General features: G+C 39.5%; 1 protein-coding gene across 1 annotated transcript in view; it reads right to left on the bottom strand.

Annotated features, from left to right (window-relative positions):
- Positions 1-1,062: 1,062 nt before the first annotated feature.
- PIGM (phosphatidylinositol glycan anchor biosynthesis class M) overlaps positions 1,063-21,257 on the bottom strand; it is a 47,171-nt gene continuing 26,976 nt past the window's right edge. Inside the window, exon 2 of the mRNA XM_066261686.1 lies at positions 1,063-1,290. Coding sequence (XP_066117783.1) covers positions 1,270-1,290 — 21 coding nt within the window. The 3' untranslated portion in view covers positions 1,063-1,269. The remainder of the gene's footprint in view (positions 1,291-21,257) is intronic.

Raw genomic sequence — 21,257 nt, 5'->3', positions numbered from 1 at the left:
AGTCATGGAATTCAATGAAAATTTCCTGCACAGGGCAGGCAACCACTTCATATTTATTTATTTATTTTATTATTTTTTGTGTGTGTGACAGAGAGAGAGACAAATAGGGACAGACAGGAAGGGAGAAAGATGAGAAGAATCAATTATTTGTTGCAGCACATTAGTTGTTCATTGACTGCTTTTGCATATGTTCCTTGACTGGGGGGCTACAGCAGAGCGAGTGATCCCTTGCTCAAGTCAGTGACCTTGGGTTAAAGCCAACAGCCTTTGGGCTCAAACCAGCAGTTTTTGGGCTCAAGCTAGTGACCTTGGGGTCAAGCCAACAACCCCATGCTCAAACTGGTGAACCCATGCTCAAGCCAGATGAACCCGCACTCAAGCTGGTGACCTCAGGGTTTCAAACCTGGGTCCACCGCATCCCAGTTCAGTCCTCTATCCACTGTATCACCATCTGGTCAAGCAACCACTTCATATTTAATATCAAACATCCCTGCCACAGAGAAATTCCTCATTGATTGTGTTCCTCCATCCACTCTATCCTTTCTGTGCTTCCAGAGCTTCTTCCTCGTTCCCCTTTTTCACATCTCTTCTCTCTTTCTCCAGGGCACCCATCACTGCCCCAACCCAGTCTCTAGAGCTGCCAGTTCAAAGTTTCTTCCTATTCTTTTGGGGAGTAATTTATTACTCTTTTAGTTTCACCTCTTTTTTTCAAACCCTGAAAGACAGTAGGAGTGAACCATGTCTACCATTCACATTTTATTCACATTTCTAATGAAGACCACTAGAAGTGTTTCTAAATTAAAATAAATCTTCCTTGAGATGAATTCTATCATGCTCTTAAATGCAGAGGTAGCTGCCATCTTGTGAGTCTATGTATATAAATCATATCACATGATATGAACATGCTACAAGGTATATAACTCTTCTTCTTGACACTTTATATCTACATGTACATGTGTTTATAACAAAAGGCTGAAAAAGCATACTCCAAAATATTAACAATGGTGAACTTTTTTTAAAAAAGATTTTATTTATTGATTTTAGAGAGGTAAGAGGATGGGGAGCAAGAAGTATCAAGTCACAGTTGCTTCACTTTAGTTGTTCACTGCTTGCTTGTTGCTTGTTGTATGTGCCTTGACCAGGCCAGCCCAGGGTTTTGAACCAACAAACTCAGCATTCTGGGTTTCTCCACTGCACCAGCACAAGTCAGGCAACAATGGTGAATTCTGATTACTAGAATTATAAAAGCATTTTCTTTTCTCTTTGTGTTCATATGTTTTCCCAAGGCTTCTGCAATGAGTATATATTAATTTTATATTTATAAATAGTGAGTTTTTAAGTAATCAAATATAACATAAAAAATATTTTTGTTATAAAATTTTATTTTTCAAATGTAAATATCTTTAACTTTATCTTAGTTCCTTTTAACCCCACTACTCAATAATATACTTAAAGGAAAAACAAGTTTATAAACACAGTTATAGTATAAAATATGTATCTCAAATATATGTTCAAGCAAAGATAAAATAAAAATCAATTATTAACTAATCTGTACCATTGATCCTTAGGTTCAAAATACGGATGAAGACTGCCCTGGATTTATGCCATGTGTTTCCTAGATTTATACCACTGATTGCCTTTCACCATATTTAATCAAATGTGTAGACATTTAGTCAGATTCATGGCCGATGAATTTTAATCAGATATAAAATTTTATAAAATTATCGATCATGATGTTTAGTTTTTCAAAAATATTTATATCAGCCATTTGTCTACATAAAGTACATAAAGAACAGTATATTGTTAGGCTGAGATGAAATATGTTGATGATATACATACTGTGGTGGAAGGGTATATGGGTTGAATAGTGTCCCCAAAATTCATGTCAACCCAGAATCTCAGAATGTGTCCTTATTTGAAAATAAGGTCTTTATTGATATAACTAGTTCAATTCTTAATTTATTGTGAATTTAGGAGAGAACAAATATGAGATAAATGTGTGGTTACTTAATGAAGGGACTACACTAAGAATCCAAAAACTGCAAAAAGTTACTATTAAGGTGGCCCTCAACATTAAAAGAGGGAGGAGGTCCCTGGCCCATTAGCTCAGTGGTAGAGCACCAGTTTAGTATGTGGATGGCCCAGGTTTGATTCCCAGTCAGGGCACACAGGAGAAGCAACCATCTGCTTCTCCACTCCTCCTCCTCCTCCTCCTCCTCCTCCTCCTCCTTCTCCTCCATCATCTTCTTCTCCTCCATCATCTTCTTCTTCTTCTTCTTCTTCTTCTTCTTCTTCTTCTTCTTCTTCTTCTTCTCTCTCTCTCTCTCTCTCTCTCTCTCTCTCTCTCTCTCTCTCTCTCTCTTCTCCTCCTGAAGCCATGGCTTGACTGATTCCAGCATATTAGCCCCAGGCACTGAGGATGGCTCTGTGGAGCCTCCACCTCAGGTGCTAAAAATTGCTGGGTTGCGAGCATGGCCCCAGATGAGGAGAGCATTGGCTCTAGACAGGAATTGCCTGGTGGATTCTAATTGGGGTGCATGTGGGAGTCTGTATCTCTATCTCCCCTTCTCTCACTTGGAAAAAGAGATAAATAAATAAATAAATAAATTATAAAGGGGGGAGGGGGTTGGGAAGAGGAGGAAGATAAAAGGGGAGAGTTCAATCCATGTGATATCATTGAGTCACAGGAATTAGCACTTAGGCCCAGGTCTGGCAGCTATTTAGCACCAAACAATATGATATTAAAAAAGAGAATAGAAGAGAACAATTGTACACCCTTTTCAGTCATGGCTAGCTGGATGAGAAGGGCTGAGGCTTCAGGAATCAGGGTTGATGTGTAACTGAAGTTAACAGACTCCCATTACAGAGAAGAAAGCTTAAGAACAGAAAGCAATCTGGAAGGCATGTCATGATGGGAGAGGATGTGGATATTGGAACAGTCGAAGCAGAAAACTCATCAGCTTCAGAGTCCAGCTAGAAATTATTAGCATGATGTGTACAAACTTGAAACACTAACCCCATGGCACCTTAATGTGACCCATCTATCTTACCACCTGCCTTGCCTATCTAAGAAAAGACATTGTAAGTAACTCAGAGTCAGATGCTGTTTTTATATTCAGTACATTGTGCATGAAAAGCATTTAATTCATAAATGATGATAATACAAAGCTTCCCCTTCACTGGAAGTAGAAGCCAGTGGCAGCAGGACCACTCAGGCTGGGCACCCAACATTATTGGTAACTCTCTCAGCCTGGAAGAGTTTAGACCAGGTTAATCAATTCACTTAAGATATCTGATTAAGATGATTCCAATCAGTTCTCATTTCATTCCAACTGATGATGTGGTTTATTCTCTTTGTGGATCATTAATAAGTGGGGTTGTTTTTTTTTAATTCTAGGCAAATTTTTCCCTATTGTCTAGGGAACGTTTGTAAAATGATGCTTGTGTTCAAGGAACCCAGAATAATTTAATTAAATAATCCAAAAGGTTAAAAAACCTGCTAGGAAAATAATATTAGCTTAAAAATAAAAATAGAGCATAATAGTTATCATTCACAATATCACTTTGTTTTTTTTCTTTAAATTTCAAATAATAGATTGTCATTGCAGAAAAATTAGACAATACAGATAATTAAAAATACAGAGGGAGAGAAAAGAATATTGCTGTCCTATCAGACTAAATTGACCACGATTCACAATTTTGTATGTATCATTCAGATTTTATCTGCATATTCAAATACATTTATCCTAGTGAAACATAGCATTATATTTTACATCTTTGGAAACGTACTTTTTTCACTTAATAGCAGATGAACATTTTTTCTGACAATGTTTATTATACCTAAGCACTAGCCTTTTATTACATAAATGTACCACTATTTATTTAATTTTTCAATGGTTGACTATTTGGGTTATTTCCCTTAAAATAAAATGCTGGTTGTAATAAGCTAGATGATGGGAACATTCTTATGTTGGGGTCTTCGGGCATTTTTCCATTTCTCCTAAGGATAAAGTGCTTGTAAAAAATACTTCCAAGTAGTGGAGAAGGAACACTACGGTTTTCCCACTGTGTATAAGGTCCTCAGTAATTCATGAGTGTCCTCATTGTTTCAACCTCTCCCAACATAAAATATTAGTAATATTTTTAATATTTAAAACTTGAGCAGAAGAAAAATGCACTTGATTTATTACTATCCCCATATCTTCTGACTCTAGAGATTCTTTCAGAACCTTGCATTTCCATAATATAATACTCTTAGTGATTTATTATGAATTAGTCCTTTAGGGTCCAAATGAATAAAAGTCTTTCAATGGCTGCAATAAAACACATTTTAACTACAAAAGGCTTGTATTTTTTATTGATTAGAAAGCCACTTTAAAAATCTGTGATCCATAAATACCTATTCTCTGAAGCTCACCTGCACCCTATTCTTTTTTTTTTTTCTGAAGTTGGAAACGGGGAGGCAGTCAGACACACTCCCGCATGCGCCCGACTGGGATCCACCCGGCATGCCCACCAGGGGGCGAGGCTCTGCCCATCTGAGGCATTGCTCTGTTGCAACCAGGGCCATTCTAGCACCTGAGGCAGAGGCCAGAGAGCCATCCTCAGCACCCAGGCCAACTTTGCTCCAATGGAGCTTCGGCTGCAGGAGGTAAAGAGAGAGACAGAGAGGAAGGAGAGGGGGAGGGGTGGAGAAGCAGATGGGCGCTTCTCCTGTGTGCCCTGGCTGGGAATCGAACCCAGGACTCCTGCACACCAGGCCGACGCTCCACCACTGAGCCAACCGGCCAAGGCCAATATCACTTTGTTTTTACTATAGCTTTTGATTGCATGTTCATATCATAGTTTGTGTCTTCATCAGGTCTGTGTGACAGACACAAGGTAGGGCTTACACTATATTCATTTTGGCCTGGCTTTGAATGCGGAGTCATCCACTTCCATGAAGAAACAGTGCTGTTGCAGACAGGCCCACATTCCCAATGGTTCTCCAGTCTTCCTGGAGAACTTCCAGAAAATTAAAAGGGAGAGTTGCATGGCTCCCTTTCAGTAACACTAACTGTATATATCCTTGGTTCTGGGTCTCTCTCGGTCTAGAGTGAAAGGAGTAAGGCATCTATTTGGGTACAAATTTAAGCGGATGCCAAAAAACTCAGTAAGCAAGATAAATAATAATTTAATGCAATATTTTTTAAAATAAAAATGCCAAAAAATCCATTATGACCAAAATATCCAAATCTTAAAATAAAGATGACATCAGTATTACTGATTTTTCCTTTAGGCAGAAAGATTTCTTGACCTCTTGAATGGGTTACAGCAGAGGTCCCCAAACTACAGCCCGTGGGCCGCATGCAGCCCTCTGAGGCCATTTATCCGGCCCCCACCGCACTTCTGGAAGGGGCACTTCTTTCATTGGTGGTCAATGAGAAGAGCACATTGACCATCTCATTAGCCAAAAGCAGGCCCATAGTTCCCATTGAAATACTGGTCAGTTTGTTGATTTAAATTTACTTGTTCTTTATTCTAAATATTGTATTTATTCCCATTTTGTTTTTTTACTTTAAAATAAGATATGTGCAGTGTTCACAGGGATTTGTTCATAGTTTTTTTATAGTCCAGCCCTCCAACGGTCTGAAGGACAGTGAACTGGCCCCCTGTGTAGAAAGTTTGGGGACCCCTGGGTTACAGCAATGAGTCAACATGAAGGGTGTTGTTGGATGAGATTAACATTTAAATCAGTGAACTTTGGGAAAAGCAGGTTGCCCTCCTTAATGTTGTGAAACATACAATCATATGAAGGCCTGAGAAGAACAAAAAGAATGGCCTCCCCAAGCAAGAGGGAATTCTCCAGGAGACTATCTTCAGACTTCATCCATATCTTGGCTCTGGATCTACACCTGTTAGTCTTGAGACTGGAACTGTAACATCAGCTCTCCTGAATCTCTATTGTAGTCTTCCAGCCTACCATGTGGATTTGAACTTGCCAGCCTCCATAATTATGTGAGCCAATTCTTTATAAAGAATCTCTGTCTGCATCTACATCTACATCTACATCATCTACATTAAGATTATGATAATAATTCCAATGTGGCTTTTTTCCATACCATCAAGCAATTAACTTAATTTTGACACTACTTACCCAAAGATAGCATCAGATTCCATGAGTTAAGGGCTCAATTCTACAAGATTGTACCCCCCACTTCAACTACCAGTTGTCAACTCCAGGTTATCACTTGTGCTTCTCACCAACCAAATATGGATCAAAGATTCCCACAACTCCCTACTTGATCTTGATTAATTTATTAGAGTCGTTCACAGAACACAGAAAAGTATTTTACTTACTAAATCATCAGTATATTATAGAAGGATATAACTCAGGAAGAGTTATGTCCTGCTGGATGGAATAGATACATAGGCAAGGCATGGGAAAAGGGTGAAGAGCTTCCATGACTTCTCCAAGGACAACATTCCCCAACTCTCCATGTTCTCACCAACCTGAAAGCTCTCTGAGCCCCATCCTTTGGGGCTTTTAGGGAAGCTTCATTACATAGGCATGAGGGATTAAATCATTGGCCATTGAACTCAATTTTCAGCTTCTCTCCCCACCCTGGAGGTCAGGGGGGTGAATGGAAGGTTCCAACCCTCTAATCACATGTTTGCTTCCTCTGAAACTCACACACACACACACACACACACACACACACACACACACTCACTTTAGGTGAACAAGGAGCTTCCTGAGTCAACTCATTAACCTAACAAGACAACTTGATCCTCTCACTACTTAAGAAAGTCCCAGGATTTTAGGAGCTTTGTACTAGAAAGAGGACAAAGACAAAATATACATTTCTTACTATAAATCACAATATCAAATATCTATATCTATCTATCATCTATCTAACTAACTAACTATCTATCCTACTGGTTCTTTTCCTCTGAAGAACCCTGACTAATAAATACCTATTAGGAGCACTCATAGAATTGTGTTCCTTCTCATCATGACATAATTCTTTGACTAACACAGACTCTAAGTTCTATAAGTACACAATTGGTGTCCATGTTTCCCCTCACCCTTGCAGAATAAGTCCTCAATTAACATTATTGATAGGTTCTGTAACTTTAAATAAAACAATGTATAAAAAATCTAGTTTTTCTGTAGATTAATTTATATAAAAAAGAATTAAGTTTCTATAAATCTCATAAAACAATATTGACAGAAATGACATTATTTGAGGATCTGTTGTACCTTGAGTACCTCACTCTGTTTCCAGCTTACCAACTTGGAGTTGTAGCTCCTCTCTGAAGGAGTTGACACTGGAACTGTACCTTAACAAATAAGTTAGTCATAAATAGAGAAGAGAAATGTATTAGACAGAGGGACACCATGTGCAAAAATTAAGGTGTAAGAGAGCCTAGGGCATGTGGGAAACCGAGAGTTCTGACGTGGTGACCTTTGGATAGGACTAGAATGCTTGAATATTATCACGGAGGTGGTGGGGAGCTGCTGAAGTAGGTGTAATGTGCTGACTTTGCACTTTAGAAAACTGGTGTGGAAGGCAGATTGCAGCCTGGGAGAGAATGGAGACAGGAGCTCCATTAGAAGGTTTTACGCTGATGCAGAGGAGAAATACGGAGGGCCAGGGTTGAGGTAATGGTTGTGCTGATGCTGCAGAAGGGTTGACTTGAGAAATAGAGCTAGGGCCTTGGAACTGGGGGGATTTAAGGTAGAAGAAGAGAATGACTCCAGTTTCTGGGCTGAGCAACAATGGAGTACCATTCACTGATAAAGGAAATTTAGGAGAAATAAGTGTGAGGTAATGTGGAGGAAACTGAGGGGAGTATGGACTAAGTAGTGTTAGAACATGTGTTGAGCAGCTGTCATATCTTAGATCCTGTGCTGGACACTTTCCATTTATCATCTGTTATTCTTTGTAACTGGCCATCTAGGTGAGTATGTGGTTTGGAGCAACGTCTCACTTTGAACTCACAACAGAGGTCATATCTCAACTTCACAAAAGGAAATCTAGAAGGGTCAAGTCCCTTCCCCAAGGTCCTACAGCTGGGAAGGGGCAGAGCCAGGACTACAGCAGAGGTCTCCATGTCCCAGAGGAGTACATAGGCCCACCTAGGCTGCCTGACCAATGTTGCCAGTTCTGTAGGATAGAAGTCCTGAGTTTGATCTTATAGAAATCATAGGTATATGTGGGGTATCCCCAGTGCACCCACAGAGGAGGTGCCTCCCAGACTGAGGCACTGTTACCTCCCCTGCAGCCTGGTGACCTCTCCTCTACTCATCTCTCATTCAACCTGATTTCCAAATCCAGTCTCTGAGCCCTGGTGAAAGCCATGGCAAGCTTTCTCTGAAGATCCCTGACAGTACCCACATGGAACTTGCAAGAACCACACAGGACTGGAATCTCACTCTGTATTCAATGACTGAGACAAAATTAGGAAAAAGTCAGGGAAAGTCACTGGTTTGAGGTCAAGAGATAGAAAAAGGCAAGGCCTTGGCCAGTTGGCTCAGTAATAGAGCATCAGTTCGGCATGTGGATGTCCTGGATTCAATTCCAGCCAGGGCACACAGGAGAAGTACCCATCTGCTTCTCCACCTCTCCCCCTCTTGCTTCTCTCTCTCTTTCTTTTGTTCTCTTCTCCTCCCCTAGTGCAGCCATAGCTGGATTGCAGTGAGTTGGCCCAAGGCACTGAGGATGGCTCCATGGCCTCCAGCTCAGGTGCTAAAAAATGGCTCGGGTTCCAATGGAGCAACGCCCTGGAGAGGCAGAGCATTGTCCCCTAGTGGGCTTACTGGATGGATCCCAGTCAGGGAGCACACAGGAATCTGTCTCTCTGCCTCCCCTCTTCTCACTAAAATAAAAAAAATAAATAAAAGGGAAGGCAAGTGGGAAACATGCACAGAACTTCAGTATCTGAAAGGGGGACATTTGTCCTGGGGAAGAGGAGGGGTCTGGGATTCTACTCCTCAGGGCTTAGAGCTATGGCCAGAATATACCTACACTCCTTTAGTCTTCTCTTCTTAACAGCCTCTAAGGATCAGACGAAACCTCCAGTGACAAGGTGCCCAGAGTCCTCAGCAGTGTGAGAGTAGCAACCCTTTCACCAAGACAGGAAGTGACCTTTAGAGTGGGCTCTGAGCCTGAATGAAAAAACGGAAGGATTACATGTCTGGGAAATTTTCTCTCTCATAAAAAAACCTAAATGAGCAGTAGGCACCAAAGTTGTGGGAGGCAGGTGAGTGACTTTTTGGGTTATATTTCTTGCCCAACCTCCCTCATTGGATAGAAGAGAAAAGCAATTTCTGGAGAAGTGAATAGATTTATCTGAGGCCACCCAGCTGAGAACAGAGGCAGGACCAGGCCTGGGCCCAGGCCTACAAACTCCAGGGTTCTCTGAGAAAGATGGACCACTTGTATAGGTTGCTCTGACCCCTGAGCTTCCTGTACCTGCTTACTTGGGGCCGTCAATAAATGCAAAGTACAGACAGCAAGGACTCAGGACTGACATTCACTACATCCACTGTAGCCTTCTCAGGGTCAATAGACAACCAGGAAAGTACAGAAACAAGAGGTCCAATGTTTGTTGGATAAAGGGGAAACTAGGCACTGAGTGGCAATTAAGGGAATTAAAGCTCTAATCAAATTACATGCCAAACTGAATAATAGACACAGGCATTTGGGTGCCTGGCTACATGACCCCCTCTTGCTGTCACATCACCTACCCCCTTGGGATATCCTCAAGCCCCATGAGTAGCGTTTCCATACCCTTCCTGGAGAGTGCACCCAGGAGTCCTATCACGTTGAGATCTGATGTTATGTTCTCCTCCATGAAACAGGCTGACACCAGGACCTCAGCTCTCCCTCAGCTCCAGGCCTGGAGCTGCAGCCTAGAGCCCCAGAGCCTAGAAGAGGCACCCAGACAGCATTTAGTTGTGAGAAGAGCTGGGTTTCAGTCTGTGAGTAAGAGACAAACCTCTTGGACACAGCCTCCATTTTAAAGGGCCCGCGCAGAAAATCACATTCTCAGCCACTTACCCAGGGCTATGGCAGGGGAGAGCTAAGAGGATTGGAATTGCAGGAGGAGAGTGTAAAGTTGGAGGCCCAGGGAGAGACACTAGTGGGATGGCCACCAGAAACCCTGTGCTGAATCATTCTCCAGTACTGCAGTCGTCATCTTTTTGGGGTGGAGCAATCCTCTCTGAGTGGCATCAGCCTGAAGAAAAGCAGCTGCTCAGCCCTTGGTAGTCTCTCCTACCTTAGGGATGGTAACAGGTTGTTCTGAGAGGCCAGGAAGCAGGGGGATGTCAATGATTCAGTTTTCTGGTATTGAGACCAGACCTCCCTCCCACATTCTCCTGAGTCTATGACTAGTGCTTCCACCTCACAAGAGACTCAGCTGAAACTATCTGGAGAGGGGGAAGACCACACCTCTGGGTCTCAGAGTCCACATACACCGGGCTCCTAGGGCCACACCCTACTAAGGTCTGTGAAAAAAGTATGGACAGACTGACACCTGGGGCCAAGGGGCAGAGCCACACCCACCACCCTTCCTAATTGCTGAATTGCCACAGGCTCTAGACCGGTGTTTCCCAACGTGGGGCCCACACCCCACAGGGGGGCAATTCGATAGTTAAGGGGGGCAATTTGAAAATGGACTCGACAAGACTTTAACTCTTTCGCCCCGGGCCATTTAAATGCAATGCTAGATATCAGTGCCAAATTTAACAAAAAGTGCAATTCTTAAATAATTGCGGTAAATAATTATTAAGTATAATTTCGTTTGATGAGACCAAAATATCAACTGGGTGATTGGCATCGTCAAGTAAACTTTGTCCAGGGTTCACCGCGAAGCGTGCCGTCTGCCGCGGGGAACCCCGGACGTTTTAAAAACTCGCTAAACAACGCAGTTATTCTCACCTAATTGGCCCATCCAAACTTCTGTAGTGTTTCACATCATTCAGTTGTTGTTAATTTGAAATAAGTGTCAGTCAAAACTATTGTAAAAGCTCGTTGATTTAATAAATATACATATATATTGTATAGATATAATTGGTAAGTATTTGATTTATTTTTATCAATATTAAACTCTTTATTAAGTAATTCTTGCATCGGGGCTAGAAAGCAATAATATTTTATAAATATTATTGGGGCTATAATAGTGCATGCATGACAATTTTAATTTTAGAAGCATAACTTTCTAGAAAATTTTGTCAAGTGGAAAAAATATAGATACCTTTTTATTTGCGGTGGTAGTGTAGTAAATGTGTTATATACATTTAAATAAATATGAACTTTTTTTTAGTATATGTTTACTCTATGTCACATTGAATATATTTTAACACATATTTTAATATGTTTTTAATTGATCTTATTTTTATTTCTTATAGCCCATAGTAAAATGAGTGGTGCAAGCAAGAAAAAAACTCATCACTATTCGGAGGAATATTTAAAATTTGGGTTCATACCCGCTGTTCACGATGAGCGGATTCCTTTTTGTCTTTTATGCCAGCAAAGCTTGACCAACAAATCAATGAAACGAGGTCATCTTGAGGCGCATTTGAAGGCGAAACATAGTGCTCATATTAATTCAGATTTGAGTTACTTTAAAACTTTAAAGAAAAATTTTGAAAAAAGAACAACATTAAAGTCTCTATTTACTGCTCATACTTCAACTTATAATCGTGTTCTTGAGGCTAGTTATCAAATTTCTTGATTCATCGCTAAAACTGGAGAAAATCACACTATAGGAGAGAATTTAATAAAACCGTCAATATCAGCATTTCTTAAAACAATTCTTGAAAAAGGTGACAAAGATGTAAAAGCTATGCCACTCAGTAACAATACTGTTAGCAGAAGAATAGACGAAATGAGTGAGGATATTGAAAAACAACTTATTGAAAAGCTGAAAACAAGAAAATTCTCCTTGCAAATGGATGAATCAACTTTGAGAGACAGTGAGGCAGTATTGATAACTTATGTAAAATATATTGATAAAGGACATTTTGCTGAAGAAATGTTGTTCTGTAAAAGATTAGAAAGCACCACTACCTCCAAAGATATATATAATAAGCTAAAAAACTACTTAGATGTCAATGATATACCAATGAAAAATATAACATCTTGTGCTGCAGATGGTGCTCCCAATATGATGGGCAAGAAAAATGGCTGCTTAAAATTGATGAAAGATGCGAATCCAGAAATGGTTCTTGTGCATTGTGTTATTCATAGGGAAAACTTGGTAGCTAAAAACATCTCGCCTGTTCTGAATGAAGTATTACATACAGTAATAAAGTGTGTTAATGCTATTAAAGCTAGTGCCAAATGTGAGCGTCTTTTCAAGCTATTTTGTGAAAAACAAAATGAAGACCATGTGAGACTTTTACTTCATACTGAAGTAAGATGGCTATCTAAAGGAAACTGTTTGAAAAGATTTATGGAACTGTTTGATACTCTTAGTGATTTTTTAAGTGACAAACCTGAAATGAAGTATCTGTTAACAATACATGGTAAAGCATTTGTGAGTTATTTAGCCGATATCTTTGAAAAACTAAATATATTAAATAAGCAACTTCAAGGAACAAATAAAACTCTTGTCGATGCAAAAGCAAAGATATTTGGTTTCATTACCAATATTGAGTTATGTCAGAAACATATTAACAACAAAAACTTTAAACAGTTTCATTGGCTCCAAAAATGTGAAGTAACTGATACTGCTTTACTTGTTATTGTCAATCATTTGAATATTCTATCGGCTGATTTAAAAGAAAGATTTTCTGATTTAAAACAAATTGATTTCCCAACATGGATGATGCAGCCAATGTTAGTGGATTTGTTTGATATATCAAATATGCAGTATCAAGAAGAACTCGCAGAATTGCAAAATGATGAGTCAGTTAAAGCTTTATTTAATATCAAAGGAGCCGATGGCATGGCTTTGTGAGGAAACAGAAATCAAATACCCAAATTCAACCAAATGTGCAAGAAAACTATTGCTACCATTTCCATCTTCATTTTTAGCTGAATGTGGATTTAGTGCTGTAAATGATTTACTGGTAAAAAAAAGAAATCGGCTGGATATAACACAACATGGAGACTTGAGACTAAAGCTAACCAAATTGGAACCTAATATAAAATCTCTGTGCAGCAAGCAGCAAGCGCAAGGATCACACTAAATTAAAATAATAAATTAATATAGAAAAATCTGTATTAAAATTATTTGGAATTTAAATTTCTGTTTTTCATTATATGTTTTGAAATTTTACTTACTGTGTTTTGTTAACAATTTCATAGTGATTTCTTCCTAGAACCTATCATTTATGTTTATTAAGTGAACAAATCAATTTTTTAATGTTAAAAATTATGTATGTTACATAGGGGGGGACATAAAAGTTTTAGAAAGGTTAAGGTGGGGCATGGCACAAAAAAGGTTGGGAAACACTGCTCTAGACTCTAGCAGGTTTTTTCAATGGCTGAGTCTAACAGGCATCTAGCAGACAGACTGCAGGAGGTGAGACTCAGGGAAACTTGGCAATTTGAGCAGACTTACCCCCGGGGCCAGAGTGGGTAAAAGCCAACCTAGATGTCCAGCTGGTAGTTCCATGTACACCTGGACCCAGCAAAGGCAGCCACAAACTCTTAATTGCTTGTAGCTCTAAGAAGGTTCCTGAGGGCCAGTTACAGGCAGTGTCTCCCACTGGTCTGTGCTGGGTTCCTGCTTGGGAGGGCCAGGCTGGCACATCCAGAGGCCAGCTGCAGAAAGCATTGGTTCAGGACTTCACAACCCTTGCTAGAATGGTATCCTAAAGAAAAGCCCCTCACACCAAGCCCAGCTGAGGTAAGTTCCACTCTCTGTGATCAGCACTGGCACAGCAACTCATGTGCATTAGATAGGGTGGAGCTTCACGTTCAACCGCCTAGGCCCTGGATATTCTGTCCTGCTAGGCTAGATTCCACAGGGGGAAGGGAGAGAGGCTTGGACCATGGACACTTAAACTGTGGGTCCCTATGATTCTATTGTTGGATCTGGTTGAGGGGCTTAGCTACCTTCAGGAGGGGCACAGTCAGCCCCAGGAGAGGACTCTCTCAGTCTCCCTCCCTGAGACCAGGATCTCAACAGCTGAAAGAACTTCTGCAGAGGGGACTGTTGGCCACATTGGTCAGAACCTACTGCTCACCTTCTTGGGGAGAAATAAATTTTGAGTATCCAGCAGTGGCTGAGGGATCAAGCTCTGGAGTAGGGGCCATATTTCCTGTACTGAGCACCTGACCAAGAGCCTCCTGAAGTAGGAGATCCCACACATGTTGTATTCACAATCTCAGCTGCCCTAATCCACCAAGCATGCAACCTGTAGAGGAGTTGGTTGGATGAGGCCAATCTGAACCCACCCTACAGTCTTACTACAGAAGAATCTGTAGGAATACCAAGCAGCTGCAAGAGGAGGAGGAAAAGCTGAAAAGTGGAGACAAATCTTACAAAATGTGGGGCTTTTACAGAGCTGTTGTCATCTCTAAGCTGGAGGAAGCTGACCTTATACAAAGGTTGGCCCCTCCCACAGTACTCAGACACAGAAAATGCAGACACAAACAGTGAAAGAGTGATAGCTGCATACAGGTAGGCCATAGCAGGTTACAAAAAAAGACTGATGCCAATCCAGAAGATCTAGACCCAACACAACTGGGTAGCAGACAGCACCAACCCTAGATACAGCTACCTACACAAGCAGCACACCCAAAGGTGGAGTCTAGCAGGCACCAGACACTGTGGAGAATAAATATGCCCAACAGGACAGACATTGCATAGTGTGTAATACACATAATCAATGTTGACTCTTAGAGCCAGAAAGCCTGAAGGGATAAACATACCCACAAAAAGGCCAACTGCATCTAATACTCACATACAACAAAAGGGGAAATAATACTTTCAAGAAGCATTCCTAGAACAAGGAAAACAGGTGGCCTGGAGGACAGTACCACCAAGCCCATCTTCCTCATAAAGACTACACAAAAATTTCAAAGTCTGACAGCACTACATAATACACAGACAAAATGAGCAGACAGAGAAATGAGACCCAAATGAATCAACAAAAGAAATCCCCAGAAAAAGAACTGAATGGGATGGAAGTAACCAAAATACCAGATGTAGAGTTTAAAACAATGGTTTCTAGGATTCTCAAGGATCTTAGAGCAACAATGGATGGACATAACGAGCACATAAATAAAGAGGTAGCAAGCATAAAAAACAACAACAAAAAAAAACCAACACTGAAATCATAAAAAAGAACCAGTCAGAAATGACAAACACAATATCAGAAATGAAGACTGCTCTCGAAGGAATTAATAGCAGGCTGGAAGAAGCAGAAGATTGAATGAGTGATTTAGAGGACAAGACAAATGAAAGTATGGAAGCAGAGCAGCAATGGAAAAGAGGCTCAAAATGTCTGAGGAAACACTAAGAGAGCTCTGTGATAACATGAAGAGAAACAACATCTGCATCATAGGGGTTCCTGAAGGAGAAGAGAATAAACAAGAAATAGAGAACCTGTTTGAAGAAATTATAGCTGAAAATTTCCCTAAAATGATGAAGGAAAAAGCCACACAACTTCCAGAAGCACAAAGAGTTCCATTAAAAAGGAGCCCAAGGAGGTCTACAGCAAGACATATCATAATTAAAGTGTCAAAGTTAAGAGACAAAAAAAGAATACTAGCCTGACCAGTGGTGGCACAGTGGATAGAGCATCAGACTGGAATCCCGAGGACCCAGGTTCGAGACCCTGAGGTCACCAGCTTGAGTGCAAGCTCATCTGGTTTGAGCAAAAAGCTCACCAGCTTGGACCCAAGGTCGCTGGCTCGAGCAAGGGGTTACTTGGTCTGCTGAAGGCCCGTGGTCAAGGTACATATGAGAAAGCAATCAGTGAACAACTGAACAACTAAGGTGTTGCAATGCGCAATGAAAAACTAATGATTGATGCTTCATGCTTCTCATCTCTCTGTTCCTGTCTGTCCCTGTCTATCCTTCTCTCTGACTCTCTGTCTCTGTAAAATAAAAAAAAAGAATACTAAAAGCTACAAGAAAAAAGCAATTAATTACTTACAGAGGTGTCCACATAAGAATGACAGCTGACTTCTCAACAGAAACACTTGAGGCCAGAAGGGACTGGCAAAAAATATTCAAAGTGATACAGAGCAAGAACCCACAACTAAGACTTCTTTATCCAGCAAGATTATCATTTAAAATTGAAGGAGAAATAAAAAGCTCCCCCCCAAAAAAAACCCTCAAGGAATTCATTACAACCAAACTAGTACTGCAAGAAATGTTAAGGGTCCTGGTCTAAAAAGAGCAAATGAAAAAAAAAAATGAGAAAAAGAATAAAATGGCAATAAACAAGTATATATCAATAATAACCTTAAATGTAAATGGGTAAATAGCTCCAATAAAAAGACATAAGGTAGCTGCATGGACCACAAAACAGGACCCATACATATGCTGTCTATAAAAGACCCACCTCAGAACAAAAGATACACATAGACTAAAACTGAAGAGATGGAAAAAAGTATTGCATGCAAATGGAAATTTAAAAAAGCTGGGGTAGCAATACTTACATCTGACAAAATCGACTTTAAAACAAAGGCTATAGTAAGAGATAAAGAAGGTCACTACATAATGACAAAGGGAGCAATGCAACAGGAGAATATAACCATTGTAAATATCTATGTGCTTAATATAGGAGCACCTAAATATATAAAGCCGATTTTGATGGACATAAAGGGTGAGATCAACAGCAATACTATAATATTGTAGTAGGGGATTTGAATATTCCACTAACATCAATAAATAGATCCTCCAGACAAAAAATTAACAAAGAAACAGCAGCCTTAAATGACACACTAGATCAACTGGATTTAATAGATATCTTCAGAACCTTTCACCCCAAAGCAACAGAATGTACATTCTTTTCAAGTGCTCGTGGTACATTTTCTAACATAGACAACATGGTAGGACACAAAATGAGCCTCAATAAAGTTAAGAAGATTAACTGAAACACATTCAAACACTTGGAGGCTAAATAGCAGGCTATTAAATAGTGAAAGGGTTAACAATGAGATCAAAGAAGAAATAAAAAATTTCTTTGAAAAAAGTGAAAATGAATGTATAACAACTCAAAATTTATGGGACACAGCAAAAGCATTTCTGAGAGGGAAGTTCCTACCATTACAGGCATACCTTAAGAAGCAAGAAAAAGCTCAAATAAAAAACTTAATCCTGCATCTAAAATAACTAGAAAAAGAACAACAAATAAAGCCCAGAGGAAGTAGAAAAGAAGAAAATAATAAAGATCAGAGCAGAAATAAATGACACAGAGGCTAAGAAAACAATGCAGAAGATCAATGAAAGCAAGAGCTGGTTTTTTGAAAAGGTAAGCAAGATCGATGAACCTTTAAGACTCATCAAGAAAAACGAGAGAAGACTCAATAAATAAAATTAGAAGTGAAAGTGGAGAAGTAACAACTGACACATCAGAAATACAAGGGATTGTAAGAAAATATTATGAAGATGGGTATGCCAAAAAATTGGAAAATCTAGGTGAAATGGATAAATTCCTAGAAACATATAATCTTCCAACTTAATCTAGAAAAATCAGAAAACTTAGACTAATTACAACAAATGATATTGAAACAGTTATCAAAAAACTTCCAGCAAATGAAAGTCCTGGACCAGATGGCTTCACAGGTGAATTTTACCAAATATTCAAAGAAGAAATAACAGCTATCCTCCTCAAGCTAATTCAAAAAATTCAAGAAGAGGAAAGACTTCCAAGCTTCTTTTATGAGGCGAGCATAATCCTCATTCCAAAACCACATAAAGGCACTACAAAGAAAGAAAACTATAGGCCAATATCCCCGATGAACTTAGATGCTAAAATTTTCAACAAAATATTAGCAAACCAGATCCTGCAATACATGAAAAAAATCATGCATTATGATCAAGTGGGATTTATTCTGGGGAGGCAAGGCTGGTACAATATTTGAAAATCAATAAATGTGATTCATCGCATTAAAAAAAGAAAGGAGAAAAATCACATGATGATATCAATAGATGCAGAAAAAGCATTTGATAAAATCCAGCACCCATTTATGATCAAAACTCTCAGCAAAGTGAGAATACAGGAAACATACCTCAACATGATAAAGGCCATCTATGAAAAACCCACAGCCAACATCATAATCAATGGGAAAAAATTAAAAGCAATCTTCTTAAGATCAGGAACAAGACAGGGGTGCCTTCTTTCACCACTCTTATTCGACATAGTCCTAGAAGTCCTAGCCACAGCAATCAGACAAGAAGAAGAAATAAAAGGCATCCAAATTGAAAAATAAGAAGTAAAACTATCATTATTTGCTGATGACATAAGACTGTACATAGAAAACCTTAAAGTCCCAGTCAAAAACTACTAGACCTGATAAATGAATTCAGCCAGGTGGCAGGATATAAAATTAATATTCAGAAATCAGTGGCATTTTAACACATCAAGAATAAACTGTCTGAAAGATAAATTAAGGAAACAATTCCCTTCACTATTGCAACAAAAAAATAATAAAGTACCTAGGAGTAAATTTAACCAAGGAGGTAAAGGACTTGTACTCAGAAAATTGTAAAAAATTGAAAAAAGAAATCAAGGAAGATACAAACAAGTGAAAGCATATACCGTGTTCATGGATAGGAAGAACAAACATCATTAAAATGTCTATATTACCCAAAGCAATCTATAAATTCAATGCAATTCCTATTTTAATATTTCAAAGATACAGAACATAGGCATATTTGAATATTGTCATATTTCAAAGATATAGAACAAATATTCTAAAAATTTATATGGAACCAAAAAAGAACAAAAGTACCCTCGGCAAACTTGAAAATGAAGACTAAATTAGGAGGTATCACACTTCCTGATATCAAGTTATACTACAAGGCCATTGTACTCAAAACAGCTTGGTACTGGCATAAGAACAGGCATACAGATCAATGGAACAGAACAGAGAACCCAGAAATAAACCCATGCCTCTATGGTCAATTGATATTTGACAAAGGCGGTAACAGCATACAATGGAGTATAGAGTCTCTTTAATAAATGGTGTTGGGAAAACTGGACAGGCACATGCAAAAAAAATGAAACTAGACCACCAACTTACACCATTCACAAAAATAAACAAAATGGATGAAAAATTTTAATGTAAGTCATGAAACCATAAACATCTTGAAAGAAAACATAGGCAGTAAACTTTCCGATATCTCTTGTAGCAATATTTTTGCTTATTTATCTCGACAAGCAAGTGAAATAAAGGACAAGATCAACAAATGGGACTATACCAAACTAAAAAGCTTTTGCACAGCAAAAGACACCATGAACAAAATAAAAAGGCAACCGACACAATGGGAGAACATATTTGCCAATAAGTCTGATAAGGGGTTAATAACCAAAATTTGTAAAGAACTTCTAAAACTCTACTCCAGGAAGGTAAACAATTCAATTTAAAAATGGGTAAAAGAACAGAAAAGACACTTCTCCAAAGAGGACATACAAATGGCCAATAAGCATATGAAAAAATGTTCAATGTCACTAATTATCAGAGAATTGCAAATTAAAACCACAATGAGATACCACCTCACACCTGTCAGAATGACATTCATTAACAAAACAGCACACAATAAGTGCTGGGGAGGGTGTGGAGAAAATGGAACCCTCCTGCACTGCTGGTGGGAATGCAAACTTGTGAAGAACTGTATGGGGTTTCCTCAAAAAATTAAAAATGGAACTGCCTTTTGGCCCAGCTATCCCACTATTAGAAATATATCCTAAGAATATCAAATCACTGATTCAAAAGAAGCTATGCACCCCCATGTTTATTGCAGCATTGTTTGCAAAGTGAAGATCTGGAAACAGCCCAAGTGTCCGTCAGTGGACAAGTGGATTAAAAAGCTGTAGTACATATACACAATGGAATACTACGTGGCTGTGAAAAAGAAGGGAATCTTATCTTTTGTGGAAGCATGGATAAACCTAGAGATTATTATGCTAAGTGAAGTAAGCCAGGCAGAGAAAGAAAAATATCATATGACCTCACATATATGTGGAATGTAATGAACAAAGTGAACTGAGGAATAGAATAGAGGCAGAGGCGGGGTCACAGGGACCAGAAAGACAGCAGTCAGAGGGAAGGGGGTTGAGGGAATGAGATCAGAGAAGGTAAAGGGATTAGTGAAACTATATATACCTAACACAAAGATATAGATAACAGGACAGCAAATCCTAGAGGGAAGGGGGAAGGGGAGAAGGGGGGTAAGGGGGTATAAGGGGGAACACAGCAGTGGGGGGGTGAAGGAGTTATATTCAAGTGGGACACTTGATTCCATGTAAACACAATAAATTAAAAATTAATAGGCCCTGGCCGGTTGGCTCAGCGGTAGAGCGTCGGCCTGGCGTGCAGGGGACCTGGGTTTGATTCCCGGCCAGGGCACATAGGAGAAGCGTCCATTTGCTTCTCCACCCCCCCTCCTTCCTCTCTGTCTTCCCCTCCCACAGCCAAGGCTCCTTTGGAGCAGAGATGGCCCGGGCGCTGGGGATGGCTCCTTGGCCTCTGCCCCAGGCGCTGGAGTGGCTCTGGTCATGGCAGAGCGACGCCCCGGAGGGGCAGAGCATCACCCCCTGGTGGGCAGAGTGTGCCGGGTGGATCCCGGTGGGGCGCATGCGGGAGTCTGTCTGACTGTCTCTCCCCATTTCTAGCTTCAGAAAAATACAAAAATAATAATAATAATAAAAATTTAAAAATAAATTTTAAAAAAGAAGACATAGCACTTCTTAATATATATGCACCAAACCAGGGAGCACCAAAATATATGACATCTACTAACTGATCTAAAAATAGAAACAGACAAGAACACATTCATACTTGGAGATCTCAATACACTATTGATGGCTGTAGATTGAACAGAAAATCAAAAAATATCAGCCTTAAATGAAACACTAGACCAAATGGACATAATAAACATTTACAGAACATTTCATCCCAGAACTTCAGAGTGTACATTTTTATCCAATATACATGAAACATTCTCAAGAATAGACCATATGTTAGACCACAAAACTAACATCAACAAATTCAGGAAGACTGAAATTATATCAAGCATTATAGCATAAAGCTTTGAAATTGAATTCAACTGCAAAAAAGAAGTTTAAAAACCCACAAAAT

The sequence above is a fragment of the Saccopteryx bilineata genome, chromosome 2, assembly GCF_036850765.1.
Source record: "Saccopteryx bilineata isolate mSacBil1 chromosome 2, mSacBil1_pri_phased_curated, whole genome shotgun sequence".
Taxonomy (NCBI): Eukaryota; Metazoa; Chordata; class Mammalia; order Chiroptera; family Emballonuridae; genus Saccopteryx; species Saccopteryx bilineata.
The sequence above is the reverse complement of the archived record's forward strand: the minus strand, read 5'-3'. Positions and strand labels throughout refer to the sequence as shown.